Source organism: Aythya fuligula, chromosome 28, assembly GCF_009819795.1.
Source record: "Aythya fuligula isolate bAytFul2 chromosome 28, bAytFul2.pri, whole genome shotgun sequence".
In the NCBI taxonomy this organism is placed as follows: domain Eukaryota; kingdom Metazoa; phylum Chordata; class Aves; order Anseriformes; family Anatidae; genus Aythya; species Aythya fuligula.
Genome location: NC_045586.1, coordinates 2,913,606 through 2,939,081, shown reverse-complemented (window position 1 = coordinate 2,939,081; position 25,476 = coordinate 2,913,606). Strand labels below are relative to the sequence as shown.

The window sequence follows — 25,476 nt, the reverse complement described above, 5'->3', positions numbered from 1 at the left end:
AAGGAGCTGCCCAGGGGGCTCCTGCTCCCTGTTCAGGAAGGGTTACCTGTGGAGCAGCCCTGACTCCCTCAGACTCCTGAAAACAGCGACTTAAAGCAATTAGAGATGAGGTGAGCTGCAGCGCAGAGACTTCTGTTTTATTTCAGCAGTGCCCAGCCATGGGGCACTGAGGGGATGATCACTTCATCCTCTTCTGTGCCTTGGGATTTTTGGCACTGAGGCGTTCTGGGGGCAGCAGCGCAGCGTGCAAGTGTCTGTCGTGCTCCAGGAACGGGCTGCTGGGGCTGCTGGCAGGATGCGAGACATGGGATGCGGGATACAGGATGCAGGGTGTGGGAAGCCGCATGCAAGATAGGGGGTGCAGGATGTCAGATGTGGGATGTGAAATGCGGGATAGGGGATGTGGGATGCAGGGTGCAAGATGTGAGATGCAGGATGCAGAACAGGGAATGCAGGATGCAGGGTGCAGGTGCAGGATGTGAGATGTAGGGTGCAGGATGTGGGATTCTGGTGGCACTGGCAGGGAGGAGGGCTTTTGAACAAGGACAGCAGCGGGATCTCCAGGTTTGCCATCCCATTGTGCCCTAAGTGTCGAAGGCACTGCGGGACGTCAGGCCACTGGCAAAGCCGAGATTTGGGGAGAGCATCCATGAGAGGGGAAAGAAGTGTAGGAAGTGGAGGGTGGCTGCGTGCCAGCCCTGGGGCTGCTACACCCAGATGTCGGAGGTGCAGTCCCCGCCGGGGTAGCGGATCTCGTGCGCCAGGCAGGGCCCGCCCGGCTCCTTCCCAAAATCCACCAAGAAGTTCTGGTTGACGGTCAGGCCACCCTTCTCTGTGTCCACATCGAGCTGCAGCATGACAGAGCCGTCCCTGTGGAGGGGTGGGAGCGGGGTCAGGGGGGATCCTTGCCTCCCCCATCCCCGTGGCTGCCGAAATTCACCCAGATTCCCCCACCTGATGAGCTGCGGGTAGAACTGCCGGTCCCAGGCGCTGTAGAGGGACGTGGTGACGTACAGCCGCTTCCCATCCAGGCTGAGCTGGATCATCTGGGGCCCCCCCGACACCCTCCTGCCCTGCAGTAGGTGGAGGGGAGGATGAGGTGAGCAGGGGACGCCTTCACCTGCTTCAGGCCGGGCCGCAGGAGCAGAAGCACTGGGACCTGCTCCCCGGGCTTGCCCCCACCACCCGTGCCTGGAGGCTGAGGGCGGAGGTGGGACAGGACGAAGCTGAGCTCACCTGGATGACAAAGGGCTCCGGCTGGCTCTGCAGCTCCTCGTCCCCACACACAGTCACGGTCCCTCCCTTGGTGATGCTGCCACCCACGAAGACCTGCAGGAGAGCGGAGCTCAGGGTGGCCGAGCTGGGGAAGCGGGGCTGCTCCCACCCCGAGCCGGGGCAGAAGTGGCGGGGCACGCCGGTGCTGCCTCACCTGTCCCACCAGCCTGGGCCTGCGGGTGTCGGAGATGTCGTACTGGCGGACGTCTCCGTGCAGCCAGTTGCTGAAGTAGAGGAACCTGTCGTCCAGCGAGATGAGGATGTCGGTGATGAAGCCTTGGGAAGGGGATGGCAGAGTTGTACACCTGTGGCAGCCCCGGGCAGGAGGCTGCACCGCGGCTAACGGGGACACACTCACTTGGCATGTCCGGGAGCAGCCACCCCTCCACCTTCTTGCTGGGGACTTGGATCACCTTCTCGGCCGCCCAGTCTCCTCGCTGCGGGACAGAGCATGGCCTGAGGGCTCAGTGCGCAGGGCAGAGGCAGGATAAGACCTGACCGGGGGTGGATGCCGCGTGCATGTCCACCAGCTCCCATCTCTGGGGCTGCTTGGTGGGCTGCAGGAAACCTCATCTCTGGCTCTGCGGAGCAACCGCAAGGACGGGCTCTGGGGCATGAGGAAGGGTTTTGGGGGCCAAAAATCTGTCCGACCTTCCAGCTGGATTAACTGGTTGGGTGGCAGAGGTTCTCCTCACCCGGATTGTTTTTACACACAACAGACACCAAGAAGGAACATTGCTCGAGCTATTGTAAATCCACAACAAAGGTATAAATAAACCTCCTCTGAATTAAATCACCTCAGCATAAACTACTGCTAGTCAGAACAGGTCCTCCGGTGAGATTGCCACGTACCCAGCACCCCCTGCCCGCCGCCCCTTGCCCTCCCAGGGCAGCGGTACCTCGGTCCTGTAGAAGCGGTGGATGGCGCTGCTGATGGTGCACCCCACGAACCCCTCAGCGGCGTCCGGGTTGTGGAGGAAGCGAATCTCCAGGGGCGCCGCGTCCTCGCCCACGTCGATGGCCTGGACATAGGTGTGAGTGGTCCAGTCCCACACGTTGAGGCGGCGTCCGTAGCGCCCTGCGAGGGGGCAAGGGGGGGCGGAGGGGACGCTGTGAGGCGCAGGGACTCCGGCTGAGGTGCCACGGCCCCAGGGGGGCTCAGCCCCACCTCAGTGCAGAGGCGGCCCTGTGGGCTCTGCACCAGCAGCAGTGGTCGCTTTTGGGGCTCTCTTTTGAGGCTTTGTAAAATCGGTGTGACCTCTGGGAACTGGTGTGAAATCAGTTTTGCAAGCAAACTGTTTGGACAATCTTATCTGGGTCTGTTAGATGGTCAGTGCTCACTCATGACAGAGTTGAAATGGGGCTTCACTGCAGCCCTGCTCAGCATCTCCCTCCTGGAGTGCCTAAACAGAAGTTTCCTCACCTTTCTTCAGATCGTTTGGGTCAAACCCATATCCCAGGCATTTCGGGACTCCCCATTCAGTGCTGATCAAGACATTGTGGCGCGGCTGGTACCAGAAGTCATAACCCATCGGGGGGCTCTTGTCCCCCTTCTCCCAGTTCCCCTTGATCTCAAAGGTCTCTCCATCCAGCAGAATAAAGCCACCTGAAGCAAAAAACAAACATGCCCTGGCGGTGAGGAAATCACCCGGATTACCCCCTTGGAGTGCTGTAAGACAAACAGCAATAGGCAGATCAAGGCATCGCAGACCAGCCTGGTGGAGGCTCCAGGACAGCGCTGGATGCCAGCGCTGCTCCTCCTGTCCTGGCACCCTCTCCCGGGGCACTGGCATGACCCATACCTTTCCCATTGCCGGCCGGGTCTCCCAGGGTGCTGATCATGATTTCACCGCTGCCCAGGCAGTGGGAGGTGTGGGGGTAGCCCAGGTTACACTTCCAGAAGACGTCCTCTGGGTTGACAACCTGTGGGAGTTCACAGGCTCCGTCACCTCTCCTATGCGGGCAAGACGGTGCCTGCTGCACAGGGGTGTGGGGGGCTGGTGCGACCACGGATGGGTGGGAGCTGCCCCACTGTCCTGCCGCAGACGCTGAGCAGGCGAGCCAGCACGTGGCACCACCTCCAGGGTACCTTAAAAAGCCTGGGAGCTCGCGGGTCGGTTCCTACATCCACCACGTAGATGCGGGAGGAGATCAGGCTGGGGAGGATCAGGCGGTTCCTCTTCTTGGTGGTGTCCCCGAAGCAGCTGCTGCAGGTGTTCCAGCCGGAGTGGTGCAGCTCGTCCCCCAGGTTGGGCATAGGCAGGCGGTGGATCACCTGCAAAGGGCCATTCCTGCTCACACCGGGACGCAGGACTCCAATGGATCGGACCCGGGAGCTCAGAGCATTGCAGACTGCCATGGATGGGGTCAGGAAGCCTCAGGCAAGCCTAACTCTGCAGCGGGGGTGTGCTGGTGCACAAGGGAGCCAAGGATGGTACACGAAGGGGGTTTTCCTTACATCTCCTAAGCTCAGGAAGGCTCAGAGTCTGAGGAAGAGCTGGGTAGGCACCAGCCTTCGGTACCGGGCCTGCAGCTTTGGAGAATGTGAGGGAGGGCTTGCACTGAGCTGTTTCCCTTGGCTGGTGTGCGGCCACCAGCTTAGCACAGAGATGAGGCGCTCGGTACCTGGCAATAGTTTGGAGATTCGGGATTGACATCCACAGTGGCCAGAAAGTCAGGTTTGTTCCTGCCGGTGTTCCTGTAGATGCAGGGCACGTATAATATCTCCTCCCGGGGCCCTTTCAAGACAGAAATGTTGCACGAGCATCAGCAGGAAGCACTGGGCAGAATGAACACCCTGCAGGAGTCTCTGGCCGTGTCAGAAAGTGCTGCCAAAGCAAAGCAGGAGGAAGAACAGGTCTGAGAAATGCTGAGGAAGAGGAGGTGGGGACAGGGAGAGGTGACCTGGGACCTCCGTCACTGATCCAAAGCAGACAACAGCCGCCTTTACAACATGACACCTTTATGAGCTTTCGTAACAGCGGTGTCTGCGTCAGCCTTGGGTTCGAGGGCAGCTGCCAGGCACCCAGGGACCCCATCCTTGCAGCTGCCAGGGAACCAAAAGCCAGGGTTCAGGGCACAGTCAGAGCGCAGAGCCTAATTCACCTCCCCAGGCATCCCAAGGAGCTTTTTATCACCTGCCTGTGAGCCTGACCAGCTTGATGTCCACATTGAAGAGATTTTTGGTGCCAGGGTTATTCAGCAACCAGATAGAACCTGGGTATCAAAAGTCCCGAGAGAATCTGCCAGAGTAGCAGAGTCAGTGGGGTTTATGCTATTTACTATTAACTCAAATCACCATTCAGCCCTGCCAACATCCAGGCATGTTTTAAAGACTCAGCTCTTCACTGGTGTTTGCTTTGTTCAAAGATGTTTCAGGGACAGGAATCACAGACCAGGATCAAGCTCCAGAGCTGTCTAAGGTTTCAAAGATGTGCTTGCTAAGCACTGGAGAGGAGGATTAAGGGAAGGATAGCAGCAGTCAATGCTTTCATTGGTCCCTTCACATGAGAGCACTAGTGTTTTGGCAATGCGAACAAAAGGCAAAGTGCCTGAACAAGCAGCCTGCAAGCCTGTGAGGCTGGTTTTCGCTACAGGAGGCTCTGTCCCGTCAGAATGCCAGCCATCAGGAGCAGAGCGTGGTGCTGTGTTCCTGAGGGTGCCTGGAAAAAAAGAAAGAGGAAGGGTGCCCCCTTCTTCCCCAGCCTTCTCTACTCCCTGGAGATCCAAGAGCATTGAGCTCCCAGCAGTGGTGTCATGGGCCTATATGGTGTGGTTGCCTCTGAGAAAATTAAATCCCATTTGGTTTTGAACAGTGAAGCCACGGGTGACTTTGATGCAAGTTATGACCCATCCCAAGCCACTATGAAGCCTAAGAAGGTTTGTTCTGAGACCAAGCTGTCATTATGCAATTGGAGTTTGGCCCTGGGACAGGCCAGATGCAAAACTTTCACTTCTTTGCTTCCCCAACGCTTGCTGGGGAGCCTCTTTGGCGGACGGAGTTAATTGATAACGCCTCTTTGAAGGCATTGTTCTAATCTCCACCTAAATCACAGACAGCACAGGGCTCTTCCCTGAGAGCCCTGGATTTTGGACTTGCCTTTCATCGCATCCAGAGGAGAGGCGAAGCCAGGGCCACACGCTCCACACCTTTCTGAATCGAGAAGAACAGAAACAAACAGCAATTAGATCACAGAATCAGAATGGTTTGTGTTGGAAGGGACCTTAAAGATCATCTAATATTCCCCCCTCCTCCACGGACAGGGACACCTCTCCCAAACCAGGCTGCCCAAAGCCCCATTCAGCAGGCCTTGGGCCACCCCAGGGATGGGGCACCCACAGCTTTTCTTGGCAACATGCTCCAGTGCCTCAGCACCCTTGGAGTAAAGAATTTCTTCCTGGTATCTGAGCCAAACCTGCCCTCTTCTGCTTCAAGCTGCTACCCCGATGCCCCCACTGCACTCCCTGACAGAGTCTCTCCCCAGCTTTCCTGTAGCCCCCTTTAGGGACTGGCAGGCTGCTCTGAGTCTCCCTGGAGTCTTCTCTTCTCCAGGCTCAGCACCCCCAGCTCCCTCAGCCTGCCTCCATAGGAGAGGTGCCATACAAATCTAGTGCAGAAAGGTACGGGGCTCAAAGCTGCTTCTCTCCACTCTGCCCCCCTCTGCAGTGCCTTGCCCGGGGGCGTGAGTGCTGAGCTTCCCACACGAAGCCCCTGCTCCCACAGCATTCAGGGCTGGAGACATCAGCCTCCACGCCAGCCCCAGCCCCGTCCTGCTGCTGGTCTCTGGGTGCTTCGAACCCATCCAGCCTCACCCTCCAACAGACTTCAAAACAGTCAAGGAAAGCGTCCTTAGTGCAGGGGGACGAGAGCTTGTTAGGAAACAACCACCACCTCCAAAAGGATCCCTTTTCCCCATTTATGATGGCAAGCCTGAGGAGAGGGAGGAAACCTGCAGCTAAACTCTACTACTCAGCTTTGCTGACTCGGTTTCTTGTTTGTTTTTTAAGGTTTTCTCCTGCAGTCCCTGAGGACATCACGTTCTGCAGAGAGCACAGGACACCAGCATGCAGGTCCCTGCTCCGACCTGAAGCACTGTGGTACCACCATGCTGCCTTTCTTCCTCCTTCCCCTCATATTAGCCCTGCAGGAAAAGCCCCATTAAACCCAAACTTTGCACTGAGGACTCCCTGTCATGGTATGGCTGATTGTAACGAGCACAGTGTGTTGCAGGTGAATATAATGGGAATAAATTAAATAAAAATAGTTAGAAGGCATTTAATCATCAGTCTGCCTAAACACTTTCTGGCACTTATAGTAGCTTGAAAAAAGAAATGCTCTCCTGGCAGAGAAGACACCACGCTCATCCCCACACATCTTTCTACTTTATGCTGTCTGGGTGTCACAGTAATAAAACCTCAAGACCCAGCTCAGGGTGAGTTTTGGAGGCTCCAGAGCTGAGCCCACAGCCAGTAGGCAGCCGGCCACCAAACAGCCCCAAGCCTGCTCCTCTTGAGAGCAAGCTGCAGCCACGCAAGAGATCTCTTACCGGTGCTGGAGGCCGTGCTGGAGGATTTCACCTGCTGGTGAGAAGCAGAAGGAGGTGATCCTGCCTGCATGCTGCCTAGTAGGAGCCAGTCGAGTGAGGAGACGCAGCTCTGCAGGGTTCAAATATATAGGGAGTGGGATGGGGAGCAGCATGGTGTGAAAAGGACACCAAGGGGAGGATCCACATGCCCCGGGGTGTGGGAGGTACTGGGGCAGCCTTCAGCGTCTTTCAGCACTGGGATCGTGCAGGGAAGCTATTTCAGAGCTACCAGAATCTCCTCCCTTCCCACGGGGAAGAGGACATGGCTGTGGCTGCGCTCTGTAGTACATATGTTCTTGTGAAATTCAAAACAAGGGCTTTTAGCCACAAAGAGAAAGCAGGCAGCTCCTCTCCTCTGATTCTCTGCTAGAAGCACTGTCCTGAGTTTCCCCATGGGGTGCCCCTCATGAGAGATGGGCAAGTGCTTGCATTTCCAACCACAGAAATAATTTTACGAGGTTGCAGATGTTAATCACGAGGAAAAATGAAAAATGAGGACTGGGTTTCTTTTAATTGCAGGACGAATGTTTACTGTGGGATGTTAATTTGCAGGCTGGAAGGAGGGCAGGAGCAGAGTAACAGTTTTCCCCATGACACATCTAACTTAGTCAGTGTCTGCTGCTGCTTCTGGCTGCAGAGCTGAGTGTCTGCAGGCTCACTCTCACGGGCAGTGCAGCAGGCTCTCAGCCTCTACAGGCACATCTTTAGCAGCAAGTTGCTGCCCTGTCCCTGCCAGTGCTCACCCCAGGTGCAGACCAGAAAATCAGCAAGCTCTAACACTAATGCCCTCTCTCATGGAAGGCTGCTGGCCCACAGCTCCTCAGGATTGGCACCAAAAGGTGATCCAGTGATCCTGTAGAAGTGATTTCCCAAATGTCAACCTTATCATTAACCACTGCTGATAATCTTATAGAAAGGTTCAATGAAGTAAGACACGTGAAGATCTAGGTGATGCAAAGAACAATTTTATTTGTGTTTAAAGCAGAACACAAGAGCAAACCAGTGTCAGGAAACAGGCACCTCTTTTCAGATTAAAGCACTACTTGCTCCTTTGGCTGTAATACAATACTGACCCAAGCATGCCACAAGCAAGCCTCAAGTGCTCTTGCACCAAAGAAAAACTGTCCAGGAATGACCTGGATGAAGAACAGCAACTCAGATCAGCGAGAAGGGAGTCTAGGCGATGGCGTCTAGGCCAAGATGTCGGAGGTGGAATCTCCGCAAGGGAAGCGGATAGAATGGGCAAGGCAAGGCCCATTGGGTTCCTTTCCGAAATCCACCAGGAAGTTCTTGTTCACGGTCAGGCCTCCTTTCTCAGTGTCCACATCAATCTGCAGCATGACAGAGCCTTCCCTGCAGGGGGGTGAGAGAGCAGGTATTACAGACAAGCACACGGGGCCCTTCATGCCCTTCATGAGGTGGAGGCATTCTCCCTGACATCTTGTCTTCTCCACAGAGAAGACAGCAGAGGCTCACTCCCAGCAGTGGCTAACACCAGCACCCATGGCTCCGTGCTGAATTCTCACCGGAGGCGAGTAAACCGCCAGGCATGATGTGACAGACAGGCTGCAGCTTGCCTTTGTGTTGGAGGTCATCGTTACTAAACCAAAACGCCTCTGGTGGAGCAGAGCCGTGGCCTGGCTCTGAGAGACCCACAGATGGATTCACTCCACCTGCAAGGCCGATCAACGTACGCGCTCCCAAGCCAAGCCCTGCCACTGCAGCACCACACAGGGAGCAGGTTCAGAGGTGCATGGGAGACAATTGCGTGTGCAATTCAACAAGAGCAAGCGCAAGGGATTCCTTGCAGTCCCCCGGGTGAGGCACCTTCCCCACTTCTAGCAAGGAGGCCTTGCAAAAGAGGCCCCTTTCCTCCCCCAGATCTCCTACCTGACCACGTTCGGGTAGAACTGCTTGTCCCACGTGCTGTAGAAGGAGTTGGTGACGTACAGCCTCTTGCCATCCAAGCTGAGCTGCATCTTACAAGGGCCACCATACACCCTCTTGCACTGGAGGCACAACAGAGAGCAGTGATGTCAGGGCCTCTTTCTCTCAGCAGACAAGCAAAAGCAGAGGCAGCAGAGCAGAGAAGCAGAGCACAATGGCTGCCTCCCCTCCTAACACAGCTCACCTTGATCACCAAGGGCTCCGGCTGGCACTTCAGCTCTTCATCTCTACACACAGTCACGGGCCCGCCTCTGAGGATGCTGCCTCCCACAAACACCTGGAAGCAAGGCAGTGGGAGATGTGTGGTTTGTCTTGTAACCACCACCAGGTACTGATAAGGAAGCAACGCTGCAAGCCCCTCTGCCTGTCCTTACCTGTCCCACCAGCCTGGGCTTGCAGGTTTTGGAGATGTCATACTGGCGGATGTCTCCGTGCAGCCAGTTGCTGAGATACAGGTATTTGTCATCCAAGGAGATGACCATGTCGGCTGTGAAAGCTAGGGCACAGAAAAAAGAACTCTGGAGGAGGCGGCGTCAGCAGAAAACTCAGCCCCTCTGGCACGGCGTGCATTGGGTTTACAGGGCACAGCCGCTGGGCTTTGCCAGGCTGCACAACGCAACACTCCGAGAGGAAAAGGGCAACTCCACCTCGGGGCTCACCAACCTGGCATCTTGCAGAGAATCCATCCCGACACGTCCTTGGCTGGTATCTGAATCGCCTCCTCTACTGACCAGGTGTCTCTCTGCAAAGGAGCACAAACACCGTGCCGTGGGCATTCCTGGCTGCTCAGGCCAGAGCCCTCCCCTGCGCTCGCCCACTTGCACAGCCAGGCAGATTGTAGAATCATAGAATATCTCGAGGTGGAAGGGACCCCTAAGGATCTTCGAGTCCAACTCCTGGCACCGCACAGCTCTCCCCAAAATTTTAGAGCATGTGCCTAAGCGCACAGTCCAATCGCTTCTTAAATTCAGAGAGTCTGGGTGCAGTGCCTACTTCACGCCTGGGTTTCTGGTGGCTGCTGGCAGAATACTTGCCTCACAACAAGTCTTGTAGAAGCGGTAGATGATGCCACTCAGGGCACAGCTGACATAGCCCTCAGCAGCATCGGGGTTGTGGAGGAACTTAACGCTCAAGGGCAAAGAGTCCTCCCCCAGGTCAAAGCACTGGGTCAGGGTGCGGCAGGACAAGTTCCACACGTTCAGGCGGCGCCCAAAGACCCCTGAGGAAGAGGAAAGGCGAGAGTCAGGAGAGGGCAGGGGAGCTACGGAGATCGCTATCACCTAAAAATGCTCCCTGGCAGGGACAGCCACGGCAGCGGCTACCCAGCATTAGCAGCAAAAATGCAGTGGCTTTGGGAGCAGAGGGAGAGAACAGGAACCAGCCTGTCTTGAGGAGAGACGATGAACGTCCTTGGGGCAGTGCCTGTAAAACGGGCCATTTTGGGACAACTCCGCCTGCCCCCTCTCCCCGGTTCTGGACCGTTCAGCAACCGCATCAACATCCTCCCATGACCCTGGTCAGTTCTGGCTCAGTGCTTGCATCCCCATTCTCACCTTTCTTCAAATCATCAGGATTAAATCCACGCCCCGCACGTTTTGGAACCAGTCCGGCAGAGCTGATGAGAACGTTGTGGCGGGGCTGGTACCAGAAGTCGTAGCCAGTTGGGGGTGCCTCGCACTCGTTTTCCCAGTTACCTTTCAGCTCAAAGGTCTCTCCATCCAGCACAATAAATCCTCCTGTGATGCAAGAGGGTATGCACAACAGATCACACACTCCAATTCTAACTAGGTAAGATGGTTTGTGCAATATCCAAATTAAATGTCCAAGATCTTCAATCCCATCTGTGTCATGCAGAATTTTCTTGAAATTTCAAAAATTATCCCAACTGTACATTTGCTTGTGTGCATTCTTTGGCCAAATTATCTGTGTTGGCAGAGCTCACCCCACCTCCCTGTTCTCAAGGAGTGATGAATGAACCCCATGCTAAAGTAGGTAGGCGGAATACTTGAATCTGCAGAGGCGATCAGCATGTCCTCTAGCACTTCTCTTCATGTTCCTTCTGTGCACCTCTGTCTTGTGGCTTGTTATTGTGCTTTTAGCAGCCAAGAAAGACTAGGAATTTTCACAAATTATCCTACATCTACTGTTTGACACTCTGAATGTTTGTGTTTTGTAAGCTTATTTTTCTAATAGAATCACATTTTTGGAATGATTAATGGAAAAATACCTTTTCCATTGCCAGCTGGATCTCCCATGTTGGCAATCAGTATATCACCATTAGGCAGGCTATGAACTATACTAAGGTGACCCTTGTTGCACTTCCAGAAGACATCCACTGGCTCAATCATCTGGAAAAAGAGGACACACAGATGTAAGCCTCATTTCACACTATATAGCAGAGTCTTTGCCCTGTGAGGTTTCTGATGTTCACAGGAGTTTTCTTTTGAAGAAATCACACCTGCTAGGCCTTGCTCATCCTTGGAAAGAAGCGAAGAAGCCACTGAGCTCTCCTTTACAAGGACAACATGAATGCAGCAACTTGTAAGAGCTTATTTGCCCACCTTACTCTTTGGGATGGGGGCCAGGCATGGGGTGCTACATGGCTTCCAGTTATTAGACACTCCCTGAATGCAACAGGCACAGGGAAGGCAAGAAAATGGGGATGGGAGCCTCCCCTCAGCCTGAGAAGGAGAAAGCCGAGGGGGAACCATGACCCAGGTCTCTAAAATCAGGGGGATGAAAAGAAGAGGAGGAAAACCTTCTTCCCTGTGCATTATTCCAGAAGCACCAGTTCCCAAGTCCTTCCCAGAAAGCTGCCTTTGAATCAGCTCAGGCATACCTTACACAGCTTGGGAGCCCGGCACTGTGAACCCACATCCACCACGTAAATACGGGAAGAAATCAAACAGGGGAGAATCAGCTTGTTCCTTTTTGTTGTGATATTGTCAAAGCAGACGCAGCCAGCGCTCCACCCTGAGGAATGCAGCTCGTCTTTGAGGTTGGGCATGGGCAGGCGGTGGATCACCTAGGCAGTCAAAGGCAAAGTTAGGGTTCAGTCAGGGAGGCAGGGAGAAAAGGGGACATTAATGCATCCAAAAACTTAGAGGTGATAATACTGTTCCCTGCACCAAAGAAGATCTGTGTAAAGGTCATTTCAAAGAAGAAGAGTGGATGTAAATAAAGAATCTGCCTAGCATCCTTCAGAGACAGATAATTGCTGATTTCCCATTTAGCATGACATCAGACTGCTTGGTTCAGCGCCTTATAGCATCTCTGAAATTGCAGTACAATAGAAACATGCTGAAAGTGCTGGATACTCTCATTCTCCTGGGTCACTAGGGACTATTTTCCCTGTTGAACAGTCATAGGCAGGAGATTCAAACCAGAAGTTGAATAGAAGCACAAAGATGCTCTGGAAATGAGTTGGGACACAGAGATGCAGAAGATTCAGCTAGAGTCAGGCACACGGGACAGCAGAATAGAGTACATGTTGTGAAACATGCAGTAAGCATCTGGTCATCACTGCAAATAAAGCAGTGTAGGCACAGGTACCTGGCAGTAATACGGAGATCTGGGGTTGAGATCAACAGTGGCCAAGAAGTCAGGTTGGTTGATGCATGTTTCTCGGTAAGTACAGGTCACATATGCAAGCTCCTCTCTAGGAGCTAGGTATATGGAAAACTTGTGTTAAAATGTGCCATGAAATAAGAGTAAAGGTAAATAAAAAACTTCAGCAGACTCTCAGATACAACTAAGCCACATTTTCTGCAGCTACAACCTTCCTCCTTGGTCAATGACAACTGCCCAGCCCTGGCTCACTACTGGCCCAGAGCTGAGAACACAACACAAACTGATCACTGCACAGCTCCAGTTTTCTCCCACCGAGGGAAGGGACTAAGCACATGCAATTAATGAACGGTGGTCTCTAAAAGACTCAGGCTTTGTCATCATCCAGTCTGAAGCTAACACCCCCCTTTGACAAACGCCCCCCTTTCCAAACATTCCTGAGAGGACTTGCCTTTCACAACGTCCGGGCAGACGGGGTAGTCGTAGCACTGAAGTTTGCATCTGTCTGAGTTGAGAAAAAGAGAAAAGTGAAAGGAGAAACATCCACGTCCTTAAATGCTGTCAGTTCAAAAGGCTCCATCCCACCCAGCGGACCTTCGCCCACCCTCGTCATCAGTGGGGACCTCTGACCAGCATCTACTTGCAAATATTCAGACTAGATATAAGGCAGAAATTCTTCACTATGAGGGCTGTGAGGCACTGGCACAGGTTGCCCAGAGCAGCTGTGGATGCCCCATCCCTGAAGTACTCAAGGCCAGGTTGGATGAAGCCTTGAGCAAGCTGGTGTGGTGGGAGATGTCCCTGCCCAAGGCAGGGGGGTTGGAATGAGCAAAGCTAAGCCCCTGGAAGCAGACCAGTAGCAAGATGAAAGACACCTTTGTGCCCTGCCAGGCAAAGCCCCAGGCTTCAGTCCCACCTTCCTGCAGCGCTGCAGAGGAACAAAGCTCCCAGTCCACAAGTGGGACTCGGCTTCAAGGTGGGATGTCTGCAGCCCCAGGCAGAGGCTGGAGCCAGGGCCAGGATGGAGCAAGAAGGCACGGAGCTGCTGTGGGGAGGCTGCAGAGTGTTTCTTACCCATGCTGAAGGCCTTCTGGTTCACTGTCCTCAAGAGCAGAGGTGCTGGGGCTGGAGGAGCAGCTTGCTGTCTGCCTTGCTGGAGTGGGTCGTGTAGTGCCAGGGCTGCTCGGAGGGCCCTTATATACACGACTAAGGGGTGGGGGGCAGAAAGCAGGCTGCCAAGGGAGGAGCGAATGTTCCCAAGCGTTTGGGAGGTGCCAGACCAGCGCTGTGGCTTGTTTCCGCCTTGCTAACCACCAATCTAGAGGAAAAATCTGCTAGTCCATGCAGGTCCTTTCCTGAAGCACAAGCCACCCCTATCTGATCCTGGGGCCCTGCTCATCTCCACTGGGACTTCTTTGGGCTCTGGAGGCCTCCATGGCCCAGCCAAGACACAAGCTAATTAAAGCCATCCCCCATGCCCAGCTTCTTGCAATAGAAATGTGCAGCGATTGCAAATTCCACACGAGGGATGAGAAGCCCAGCTAGATAATTGGCCCCACCAGCAGCCTCCTGGAAATTACGAGGCTTGAACTCATGGAGGCCACCAAAGGCACCTCCAAAATCTGGACCCTGACACAAGGCACGTCTCTGTTTGAGGGCTCAGAGGAAGACACGGGCTCCCTGCCACCAGCTCAGAAAGCCAGGCCCACAGGTTCCTCCACCCGTGAAGAAGACTTCCTGAGCTCGGAAGAACCGGGATCCAGGGATTCCGAGAGGCAGGGGCTCCACCAGTACTGAGCTCACAGGAGACCTGAGGAGTTGCCACCAGCTCCCAAGCACTCAGAAGACAACTATGGCCAGGGACGGATGCCTCAGGATGTACATTCTGTGCCAGTCTTGGTCCAGCACATCTGAGGATCAAGACATGCCAGCTGCCTCTCAGGCTTGCACCTGCACACGGGAGAGTCAGTCGACGTGTGAAAAATAGGGACCTCGAGGATTCAGGGCAGGTCGGCGTCACAACACGGCACTGCAGCAGTGGCCGCATCCTCTCTGCACCTCCCTGAAGCAGAACGATGCCAAGGAAAACTGATGCTGGAGGTGTCTCCATGTCCACCTGCTTGGACAAACTGCACAGCTCCATGGGTTCTTGGGACAGGGTCCTGACTGGGTGGCACAAAGCCCTACAATCCACCAAGTGCCGCGGAACGTGAACGAGTACCATATCTCGTGGAAGAACTCCTCAATCAGCGGGCAAATTACATCGGGTAAGTAATTGCTCCACGTAGGAATGCAGAAACATCTGACAGAGCCACTAAAGAAGCCCTCGGGAGATCCCTATCAGAAGAGAGGACATCTCGCCCAGGCTCTAATTAATGGCTCTGGCTTCAGCACAGCTCTCTAAACAGGTGACAGAGGGACACGGGAGCAGCCAAACTCTTGGTCTTTTCTGTGAGAGAGGAGCATCAAGCTGACACCATTGCCCAAGGATTCTTACAAGAACTCGTGATCTGTTCAGCACAAATGCGCCTCATCAGTTTCACTGCCAAGGGCAAAGGCAGGCTGAAGAGGGGTTGTTACCTGCCACAGCTGGACCCTTCCACACAAACCATCAATGGACAGTTTGTGCTGCCACTGCTGCTGCCCAGCTACGTCAAGTTTCTCTGTAAGACAAGAAGAAGTTGGTAAAAGACCATCACGGAGGAGAGCACAAAGCACGCAAAGCAGCGGCACAAAACCCTGTTTGATTAGCTGCCAGAGAAGTGGAGTCCTACTCAAGGCAAGAGCGGCTCCTGTGAAAGAAATTACATCTTCTGCCAACACCAGGAGGGGTCAAGAAATGCCATCAAGATCAAAGCCCAGGACTGCCCTTCTGCCTTGATGACCTGAGAGTAACACGTAGGAGTGGGGGGAAATACATGCACGGCAGTGAAACGCACTGGAATCACCTTCCGTGTGATTGGGCTTGCCAAACGCTTTCGAGTCAGGTGGCAGCAAAGGCAAAATGACTGACACACAGGCTCACGCTCATTTTTTTCCACGGAATTTGACTTTCAGGCTGGCACGGCCTGAAGATGTGCTCCAGAAAATGGGCACCAGGGGATGCTGCCCACTGAAGGACACTCAGGCCTGATGGCAGGGTGCAGCTGCAGCGGCTGCTCCATCAGAGGCAACGTCAGGGGCTTGGCTGCTGCCCCTGACAGAGTGCTTTTGCAGTCACCATGTGCATGTCTCAATGCACCTTCTTGTGCCTGTACACCTGCTAATTAAAAACTTCATTAGTCTGCTGCTCATTAACAGTGTGCTGGTCATCCTAGTTGGCTTTCCTCGGTGACGTCTTTGGCATCCCTCACAAAACCAAGCTGTGGGGCGTAGAGTTTTCTAATTAAAGCTGATAGGAAGAAGGATAAGAGCAGGCTCAGCAACACCAACAGGAACGCAAGCAATGGTTGGTGGGGAACAACATTGCTACAGCCTGCTACCAGCCCAAGAAGAGCTCCCTGTGGCAGGCACAGGTAGGAAGCTGTGACGTGGAAAAGCAACCGGGGGCTTTCCGGTGCAGCCCAGACCGTGGTGGCAGCTCTGTCCCTCCTCCTGCCCATCACTTCCAACCCTGATAGGGACGAACATGCTGTCATTGTGATCATGGGCATGACGGAGTGAAGCATTCTGGCGTGGACTGGCACTGCACACTGAATGTGCTGGGAGAAGACCCTGCTTCACTGAGGACACTGAGGCTTCTCTTAGCACCCAAGCAACAACTCCCCCAATGATGGGACCACCCTGTGACCTTTCCCCAGCTCTCCAGGGTGGACGCCCTGTCCCTTCCCACCTGATCCTCGAATATAACCCTGGAGGTGCCCTGGTGTATCTCAGCGTTGCTCACGATCCTGCATTCTGAAATCCCCCTTTCCTATCCTTTTGGCCTGCCCCCTTACTCTTCTTACAGCCTTCTACCAGATTCAGATAGTTCAGGTAGGCACTGTGCACGAAAGGAGCACCAGAGTTTGGAAGGACTCTCATTGTCACCAGTGCCCCAGCAAAAAATGCCAGCAGAGCTATGTTATCTAAGACCTCATCATGCTGCAGGTCTCTGTTGCAGTCCCTTTCCCCCTTCAGGAAGGGAAGCACACCATCCACTGCTTGTGTTAAAACAGCCATGATTTTCACTACAAACAGCAGGGGCAACACAGGTGTTGGTGGTTAATTTGCAACCTGTTTATGTGGCACAGGAAGCTTAACAAAGTTCACTGTTAACTTCTTCAAGATGTGGCTTAGAGTGTGTCAGCTTGGAGCTCTCACAGCTCCACACATCAGTGTTTACTGACTAATGATCCTAACCCACAGGGAGTCTGATTATAAGCAGCTGCCAGTCTGTCTTGCTGATGTTATGAAGCAGATCTTTGCTGGCCAATTTATACTCACAGAGTGAGGCCCAATTCGTTTTTGTCTTTTCTACCTGAACTTTGGTGGGGCCTGACATTTCACCAGCAGCAAGGTACACAGAAATCGCAGCCAATGTGTGGAATGAGTGGTCCCCATGTTCCAACTCTACCAGCAGCAGTGAACATGAAATAGAGAGGACAAAGAGGATGATTTTTGAAGCAGACTGATATATGCTCACCTGAAACCTTCTTGTGCATGAGGAAAAATGTATAGCAAATGTGAAATTGCACTGCTGAATGAAAGGAAGGTGACAACAGGAGGTCACCTCACTGGCACTTGCCTGTTATTTGCAGATATAAGCCAACGGAGGAACAATATATTTTAAGCTACAGTGGTTCAAGTTCTTGGATAAAGTCTCTGCTGAAAAAAGACACTTTATGTCCTTCTCTAACCTGAGGACATAGAAAGATACGTGCTTTTCCTGGAATTGGGAAACAATTCCACAATTCTACAACCTGACATCAGATGTGCTGTCTTCAGGAGAGAAGCTCCTATCATGAGCATGCAAGGCTCATTGAGTTCCTTCTGAAATCCACCAATCTCCTCTGAAAAAGAAAAAGAAAGCTGGCATTATGGACAAAGGAACTGTGTTCTAATATAAGTGTCTCTCACATTTTGCAATTCTTTCTGTATCTAGGTTAAGATCTCGTTTTTAATGACTTGCATTTTAAGTGACTAGGGATGGGTCCCAGTTCTATATTTGCCTACACAAGCATTGAGGGGTAATCCAAAAATCCTTTTCCTTGTATCTTCTTCCAAAAGCTCCAGATCTCATCTACTTCCCAGAAGCGTGCCACCTCAGGCATAGTGTGCACAGCTTGGGAGCCCATAAGTTTGTTCTCATATCCGTGACATAAAATCAGGAAAAAAGATTAAACTCAGAAGTATCAGTTTGTTCTTTTTCCTTGATGACACATCACCAAAACATGTGATGCTTCCATTCCATCCTGAAGTGATGACGCTCATCTTTCAGGTTGGACAGGCAGTGGATCACATAGCCAAAGGCAAAAATATTTCACTCAGAGAAGCAGAGAAAGGGACCTTAATGCAAGCAGTCACTTAGGCCTTGCTGCTGCTGGGACTGCCTCTAGGGATGCTGTGAGGGTAGTACTGGCCTTGATGCTGCTTTTTGGTAGCACATCTCTGGCTGGGACAGGTGGAGAGATCAAAGCTGAAGTCCGACATTCTTTCAGGAACTGGATTACACAGCCCATGCCAATGAATGTCTTAAAAACATTTACCTAAAAAAATAAGATAGCTGAAAATGTTCCTTTTGAAGACAGAGATAAGAGTCTGCTAGTGCTCTCAAGACTGCATTGACACTGGATCTAGGTCAGGTTGATGGTTGGACTTGACGATCTTGAAAGTCTTTTCCAACATAATGATTCTACGAGTCTGAATCTATGATTCTATGAAAAGTTCACCATGCTTTGAAGCATGTCAGGCACAAAGTCCTTGAGGCAAAAGAAATCAGGAGATGATTTTTCTGGCTCTCATTCATCTGACCTGTTTGAAATGGCCAACTCTGAGTGACTTGAAACACCCTGCCAGTATGCCATTTTCCCTCTCCATGGGCATAAAGGCAATGAAGGCAACTACGCACGTGTCCTCCTCCAGAATGTCCTGCTGTAAGGCTGGGTGAGATGGATCGCATCACAGACACAGGGGTTCACAGAACACCCTTTGCAAGAGTAGGATGACCAGACTAGTCGTTTCAGAAGATAAACTGGATTTGCAGCCTCATGAAGGAGATCAAATCTGATTCCTCGTGTACTGTGGGAGTGGGTTGTGAGCAGAGTGCACAACACCATCATGAAGCAATCGGGCTTCACGAACCTGGCTCAGTGGATGCTTCCCCCACTCTCAGCTACAGAGAAGCTGGAGGCTCAGCCCAGCCCAGAGCAAAGTCAGCCGAGCTCACCTCCTGCAGAGGGACAGCACTGCAGCATAGCATGACTGCGTTTTGCCTCCCTCAAGGCACCTGACTGTCTTTTTTCCATTATTACTCCAGCCACCCTTTCCCCTACAAGTGAGCTGTTTGCTATTGGAGCAAGAGTCACAGGAGAGGGGGCAGAAATATCTGACCAGAAGCATGGGAAGAGTGGGCTCACTCCTCCCCACTATGTCCCACAGCTACAACCGGATAAACCCATCTGAAACCCACATCCTTAGGTTGTGATTTCAGGCACCAGCTAATGAGCAGCCACTTCAGGCTGCCACTGAACAGCCCTGCCACGTGCAGCCACAGGGAAATTGTCCACACCAATGGACAGTGAGTCACGTTTCTGGCGGCTCAGGTTTCTGCCAGATCAGCTCGTTGAACTGACTTCTTCCACAGCCCCACAATCACTCCACCTGGCACCAGAGGAGTGGCAGCAGCATGCAGCTGGGGAGCATGGACAAGCAGCACCTGTCTTTTTTCCTGGCATCCAAGCTACATGACAGCAGTGGATGCATTGTGAGCCCCATGTCTTCCGTGTCTCTACCTGAAAACAGGCATTAGCAACTCGGCAAATATATGCAACTCAACTCATATACTGAGCAGTTTACTTAAACATTTCAGGTTTCACTCCAAGGAACTATTTTATACTTCTTCATATGAGTTTCTGGTGAGTGTCTACGTATTGTGGTAGCAAACATGAAGGCAGGAAACAGGTCAGTGTCTTCTATTAGAGATTATTTTTATCTATAGTAAAATGACCTAATAAATCCACTTTTCCATCCTCTGCAATATCCATGGTCCCTTCCAACCCCTCTCCAATTCTGTGATTCTGCGAATGGGGATGGGGCCTGGCCCGTCCCAAGGGCAGGTCTCCAGAGCAGATTCACCTCACCTGGCCTGCAGCCTGGAACAGGGTGCCTGCTGCCCAGACCCTCCCTGCAGCCGATGGAGAGGAGGCGGCGCCTCTGGAGAGACCCATGCTTGGCAGGGGTCTGAAGGAAGGGGAGAGCTCATTCCAGAGCCACCCCACCAGCAGGGACATCACCTGAAAGGCTCCTCTGATAGGGAAGCTCTGCAGGACCTCAGCAAGGGGTCACGCACTCCCAAGCGATTGTGGGGCTGAAGAGCAGTACCCCAGGGATGCTTCCCACCCAAGGCTCACCACTGCAACTTGGGCCCTCATCTAACCTCATCCTCTCTGCTCCGTGGGGAGAGGAAACCCCCTATCCCTTCCACAAAGGGCAATTCCTTCCAGACTTCTTGGACACCTCATTCAGGAAGTTATGGAAGCAATCTCCAGAAAGGCTGGATTTTCTCTAGGACCAATAAGGGTGCACAGAAGAACCCAGCAATAAGTTTGCTGATGGAAGGGGTGAAGGAAGGAAATGAAGTTACTCTTCCAATGTAGATAAGTAAAAAGCTAAAATTTGTAATGATCCACAATATATTGACATTTTTGCAACCTTTGCATCTCACAGAGACAAACAGGCACTCTTGCACTATCGGTGACTATGTAGAGGTGATTTCCCAAACATCAACCTTATCATTAACCACTGCTGAAAACATTATAGAAAGGTTCAATGAAATAAGACACGTGAAGATCTAGGTGATGCAAAGAACAATTTTATTTGTGTTTAAAGCAGAACACAAGAGCAAACCAGTGTCAGGAAACAGGCACCTCTTTTCAGATTAAAGCACTACTCGCTCCTTTGGCTGTAATACAATATTGACCCAAGCATGCCACAAGCAAGCCTCAAGTGCTCTTGCACCAGGGAAAGACTGTCCAGGAATGACCTGGATGAAGAACAGCAATTCAGACAAAATGGTTGGTTTGCTTTCTTTGCCTTTCATTTCCAAGTGTGAATGAGCTCTGAATCATAACAGAGTTCAACAACTTCCCACCAGGCCCTGCTACGCCACAGCAATTGCTATCAGGCTGAGGCCAGCAAGAAAGGTGCCCAACAGGCCCCACAGCAATGACAAACAGCACGGTGGGTATGCAGACATCTGTGAAATGGTGCTGTGCATAGTGCACATCTCTACACGATAAGTAGCAAGCACCCTTAACCCTGCTCTGTGAAGCGTGCCCAGGGGTTTCTTTGCACTGAAACCAAAGGCAGACACATGGTGCCACAAGGTGAATACTGTGTCTGTGCTCACCACTGGTCTGCCCGAACCAAAGCCTCCAACAGGACAGCTGAGCTGTAGCTCACATTAGCAGAAACCTAGATTCCAGCAACGAATGGGGACCCCCAGACCCAATTACCCTACACTCTGTTTTAACAGCTGCACCGAAGACTAGAGAGAAGAAGGGAGTCTAGGCGATGGCGTCTAGGCCAAGATGTCGGAGGTGGAATCTCCGCAAGGGAAGCGGATAGAATGGGCAAGGCAAGGCCCATTGGGTTCCTTTCCGAAATCCACCAGGAAGTTCTTGTTCACGGTCAGGCCTCCTTTCTCAGTGTCCACATCAATCTGCAGCATGACAGAGCCTTCCCTGCAGGGGGGTGAGAGAGCAGGTATTACAGACAAGCACACGGGGCCCTTCATGCCCTTCATGAGGTGGAGGCATTCTCCCTGACATCTTGTCTTCTCCACAGAGAAGACAGCAGAGGCTCACTCCCAGCAGTGGCTAACACCAGCACCCATGGCTCCGTGCTGAATTCTCACCGGAGGCGAGTAAACCGCCAGGCATGATGTGACAGACAGGCTGCAGCTTGCCTTTGTGTTGGAGGTCATCGTTACTAAACCAAAACGCCTCTGGTGGAGCAGAGCCGTGGCCTGGCTCTGAGAGACCCACAGATGGATTCACTCCACCTGCAAGGCCGATCAACGTACGCGCTCCCAAGCCAAGCCCTGCCACTGCAGCACCACACAGGGAGCAGGTTCAGAGGTGCATGGGAGACAATTGCGTGTGCAATTCAACAAGAGCAAGCGCAAGGGATTCCTTGCAGTCCCCCGGGTGAGGCACCTTCCCCACTTCTAGCAAGGAGGCCTTGCAAAAGAGGCCCCTTTCCTCCCCCAGATCTCCTACCTGACCACGTTCGGGTAGAACTGCTTGTCCCACGTGCTGTAGAAGGAGTTGGTGACGTACAGCCTCTTGCCATCCAAGCTGAGCTGCATCTTACAAGGGCCACCATACACCCTCTTGCACTGGAGGCACAACAGAGAGCAGTGATGTCAGGGCCTCTTTCTCTCAGCAGACAAGCAAAAGCAGAGGCAGCAGAGCAGAGAAGCAGAGCACAATGGCTGCCTCCCCTCCTAACACAGCTCACCTTGATCACCAAGGGCTCCGGCTGGCACTTCAGCTCTTCATCTCTACACACAGTCACGGGCCCGCCTCTGAGGATGCTGCCTCCCACAAACACCTGGAAGCAAGGCAGTGGGAGATGTGTGGTTTGTCTTGTAACCACCACCAGGTACTGATAAGGAAGCAACGCTGCAAGCCCCTCTGCCTGTCCTTACCTGTCCCACCAGCCTGGGCTTGCAGGTTTTGGAGATGTCATACTGGCGGATGTCTCCGTGCAGCCAGTTGCTGAGATACAGGTATTTGTCATCCAAGGAGATGACCATGTCGGCTGTGAAAGCTAGGGCACAGAAAAAAGAACTCTGGAGGAGGCGGCGTCAGCAGAAAACTCAGCCCCTCTGGCACGGCGTGCATTGGGTTTACAGGGCACAGCCGCTGGGCTTTGCCAGGCTGCACAACGCAACACTCCGAGAGGAAAAGGGCAACTCCACCTCGGGGCTCACCAACCTGGCATCTTGCAGAGAATCCATCCCGACACGTCCTTGGCTGGTATCTGAATCGCCTCCTCTACTGACCAGGTGTCTCTCTGCAAAGGAGCACAAACACCGTGCCGTGGGCATTCCTGGCTGCTCAGGCCAGAGCCCTCCCCTGCGCTCGCCCACTTGCACAGCCAGGCAGATTGTAGAATCATAGAATATCTCGAGGTGGAAGGGACCCCTAAGGATCTTCGAGTCCAACTCCTGGCACCGCACAGCTCTCCCCAAAATTTTAGAGCATGTGCCTAAGCGCACAGTCCAATCGCTTCTTAAATTCAGAGAGTCTGGGTGCAGTGCCTACTTCACGCCTGGGTTTCTGGTGGCTGCTGGCAGAATACTTGCCTCACAACAAGTCTTGTAGAAGCGGTAGATGATGCCACTCAGGGCACAGCTGACATAGCCCTCAGCAGCATCGGGGTTGTGGAGGAACTTAACGCTCAAGGGCAAAGAGTCCTCCCCCAGGTCAAAGCACTGGGTCAGGGTGCGGCAGGACAAGTTCCACACGTTCAGGCGGCGCCCAAAGACCCCTGAGGAAGAGGAAAGGCGAGAGTCAGGAGAGGGCAGGGGAGCTACGGAGATCGCTATCACCTAAAAATGCTCCCTGGCAGGGACAGCCACGGCAGCGGCTACCCAGCATTAGCAGCAAAAATGCAGTGGCTTTGGGAGCAGAGGGAGAGAACAGGAACCAGCCTGTCTTGAGGAGAGACGATGAACGTCCTTGGGGCAGTGCCTGTAAAACGGGCCATTTTGGGACAACTCCGCCTGCCCCCTCTCCCCGGTTCTGGACCGTTCAGCAACCGCATCAACATCCTCCCATGACCCTGGTCAGTTCTGGCTCAGTGCTTGCATCCCCATTCTCACCTTTCTTCAAATCATCAGGATTAAATCCACGCCCCGCACGTTTTGGAACCAGTCCGGCAGAGCTGATGAGAACGTTGTGGCGGGGCTGGTACCAGAAGTCGTAGCCAGTTGGGGGTGCCTCGCACTCGTTTTCCCAGTTACCTTTCAGCTCAAAGGTCTCTCCATCCAGCACAATAAATCCTCCTGTGATGCAAGAGGGCATGCACAACAGATCGAATACTCATCTTTCCAACCAGTCATGTTGTTCATGGTCTTATTGTAGGGAAAAGTACCTTTTCCATTGCCAGCTGGATCTCCCATGTTGGCAATCAGTATATCACCATTAGGCAGGCTATGAGGTACACCGAGGTATCCCTTGTTGCACTTCCAGAAGACATCCACTGGCTCAATCATCTGAAAGAAGTGTATACACGAGTAAGTCTGACTGATCTGCTTATTTCACACTACATGGCAGAGCAGAGTCTTTGCCCTGTGAGGTTTCTGATGTTCACAGGAGTTTTCTTTTGAAGAAATCACACCTGCTAGGCCTTGCTCATCCTTGGAAAGAAGCGAAGAAGCCACTGAGCTCTCCTTTACAAGGACAACATGAATGCAGCAACTTGTAAGAGCTTATTTGCCCACCTTACTCTTTGGGATGGGGGCCAGGCATGGGGTGCTACATGGCTTCCAGTTATTAGACACTCCCTGAATGCAACAGGCACAGGGAAGGCAAGAAAACGGGGATGGGAGCCTCCCCTCAGCCTGAGAAGGAGAAAGCCGAGGGGGAACCATGACCCAGGTCTCTAAAATCAGGGGGATGAAAAGAAGAGGAGGAAAACCTTCTTCCCTGTGCATTATTCCAGAAGCACGAGTTCCCAAGTCCTTCCCAGAAAGTTGCCTTTGAATCAGCTCAGGCATACCTTACACAGCTTGGGAGCCCGGCACTGTGAACCCACATCCACCACGTAAATACGGGAAGAAATCAAACAGGGGAGAATCAGCTTGTTCCTTTTTGTTGTGATATTGTCAAAGCAGACGCAGCCAGCGCTCCACCCTGAGGAATGCAGCTCGTCTTTGAGGTTGGGCATGGGCAGGCGGTGGATCACCTAGGCAGTCAAAGGCAAAGTTAGGGTTCAGTCAGGGAGGCAGGGAGAAAAGGGGACATTAATACAGGCAGATACTTCTATCTTTGTAGCCTCCATGTGACTAGAGCTGGGACTGCCTCTAGAGACGCAGAAAGGAGAACATTGCTCCTTACACTAGCCACTGCCCTTTGACAGGTGACTGTGTGCAGCTGGGAAATGTGGAGATATCAAAGATTCATTCAAGAATTCCTCACCCCATGCCACTAAAATTCAGAAAATTACATATGAAGAAATGATGATTATCATCTTGACATGTCAGGTGATTCACTCTGGAAGCTTCTCTGAACAGTGGACTTTCAGAAGTCTGTATTTTCTTTAAAGTGCATTTTCTCCTAATCTCTTGCAGTAATGGAGTAATCAGGTAATATATATACACCCCTGATGTAGACAATCTGCCTAGTATTTACTTGTTTCTGAAGGATTTCACGTTTAGGATGATAGCAGACAGGTTGGTTCAGAGCATTCTGAAATTGCAGTACAGTAGAAAAAAGCTGAAATCTGCAAAAGTGCAGGATACCCTAAACCATCTGGGTCACTAGCGAACATATTCCCTGCTGAGCAGCCACTGGCAGGGTGATTCAGAGCATGTGCTCAAAAGTTCACTAGTAGCACCAAGCTGCTATGGAAATGAGTTGGGAAGTGAATCCCTACTGGCTTGTCCCCTGAGACAAAGAGATGCTGATGATTCAACTGGAGCCAGGTACACAGGGGACAGCAGAAAAGCAGCAGGAAGTTAACATTCATAGCAGACAACATCCCGGGCTGGTGTGTATCGCCAGTGGAGAAGCAAGAAATAGGCCTGTCATGGCAAAAATTATTGGTTGCCCAGACAGTCATGAAGAGGACATGAAAAACAAATAGGAAGAAGGATAAAAGAATCAACCCAGAGACAGACATGAAGATGTGGAAAGACAAGAAGGTGCAAGGCATAAAAAAAACCAACAAGCAT

General features: G+C 52.5%; 3 protein-coding genes across 3 annotated transcripts; all 3 read right to left on the bottom strand.

The window, feature by feature from the left end:
* Positions 1-707: 707 nt before the first annotated feature.
* Positions 708-5,420, bottom strand: LOC116499725 (methanethiol oxidase-like). The gene is made up of 11 exons (XM_032204555.1): positions 5,375-5,420; positions 3,901-4,013; positions 3,365-3,550; positions 3,078-3,198; positions 2,699-2,881; positions 2,175-2,353; positions 1,634-1,712; positions 1,430-1,551; positions 1,237-1,329; positions 955-1,073; positions 708-870 (listed from the first exon to the last, which is right to left on the bottom strand). Exons 1-11 carry the CDS (start codon positions 5,379-5,381, stop codon positions 708-710), a joined length of 1,365 nt encoding a protein of 454 aa, XP_032060446.1. The 5' UTR covers positions 5,382-5,420.
* Positions 5,421-8,050: 2,630 nt separating this feature from the next.
* On the bottom strand, positions 8,051-11,829 carry LOC116499592 (methanethiol oxidase-like). Its single transcript, XM_032204342.1, has 9 exons — positions 11,647-11,829; positions 11,035-11,155; positions 10,361-10,543; positions 9,847-10,026; positions 9,471-9,545; positions 9,182-9,303; positions 8,992-9,084; positions 8,751-8,869; positions 8,051-8,213 (listed from the first exon to the last, which is right to left on the bottom strand). Exons 1-9 carry the CDS (start codon positions 11,812-11,814, stop codon positions 8,051-8,053), a joined length of 1,224 nt encoding a protein of 407 aa, XP_032060233.1. The 5' UTR covers positions 11,815-11,829.
* Positions 11,830-21,093: 9,264 nt separating this feature from the next.
* LOC116499591 (methanethiol oxidase-like) lies at positions 21,094-24,485 on the bottom strand. Its single transcript, XM_032204341.1, has 9 exons — positions 24,303-24,485; positions 23,676-23,796; positions 23,404-23,586; positions 22,890-23,069; positions 22,514-22,588; positions 22,225-22,346; positions 22,035-22,127; positions 21,794-21,912; positions 21,094-21,256 (listed from the first exon to the last, which is right to left on the bottom strand). Exons 1-9 carry the CDS (start codon positions 24,468-24,470, stop codon positions 21,094-21,096), a joined length of 1,224 nt encoding a protein of 407 aa, XP_032060232.1. The 5' UTR covers positions 24,471-24,485.
* Positions 24,486-25,476: the final 991 nt, after the last annotated feature.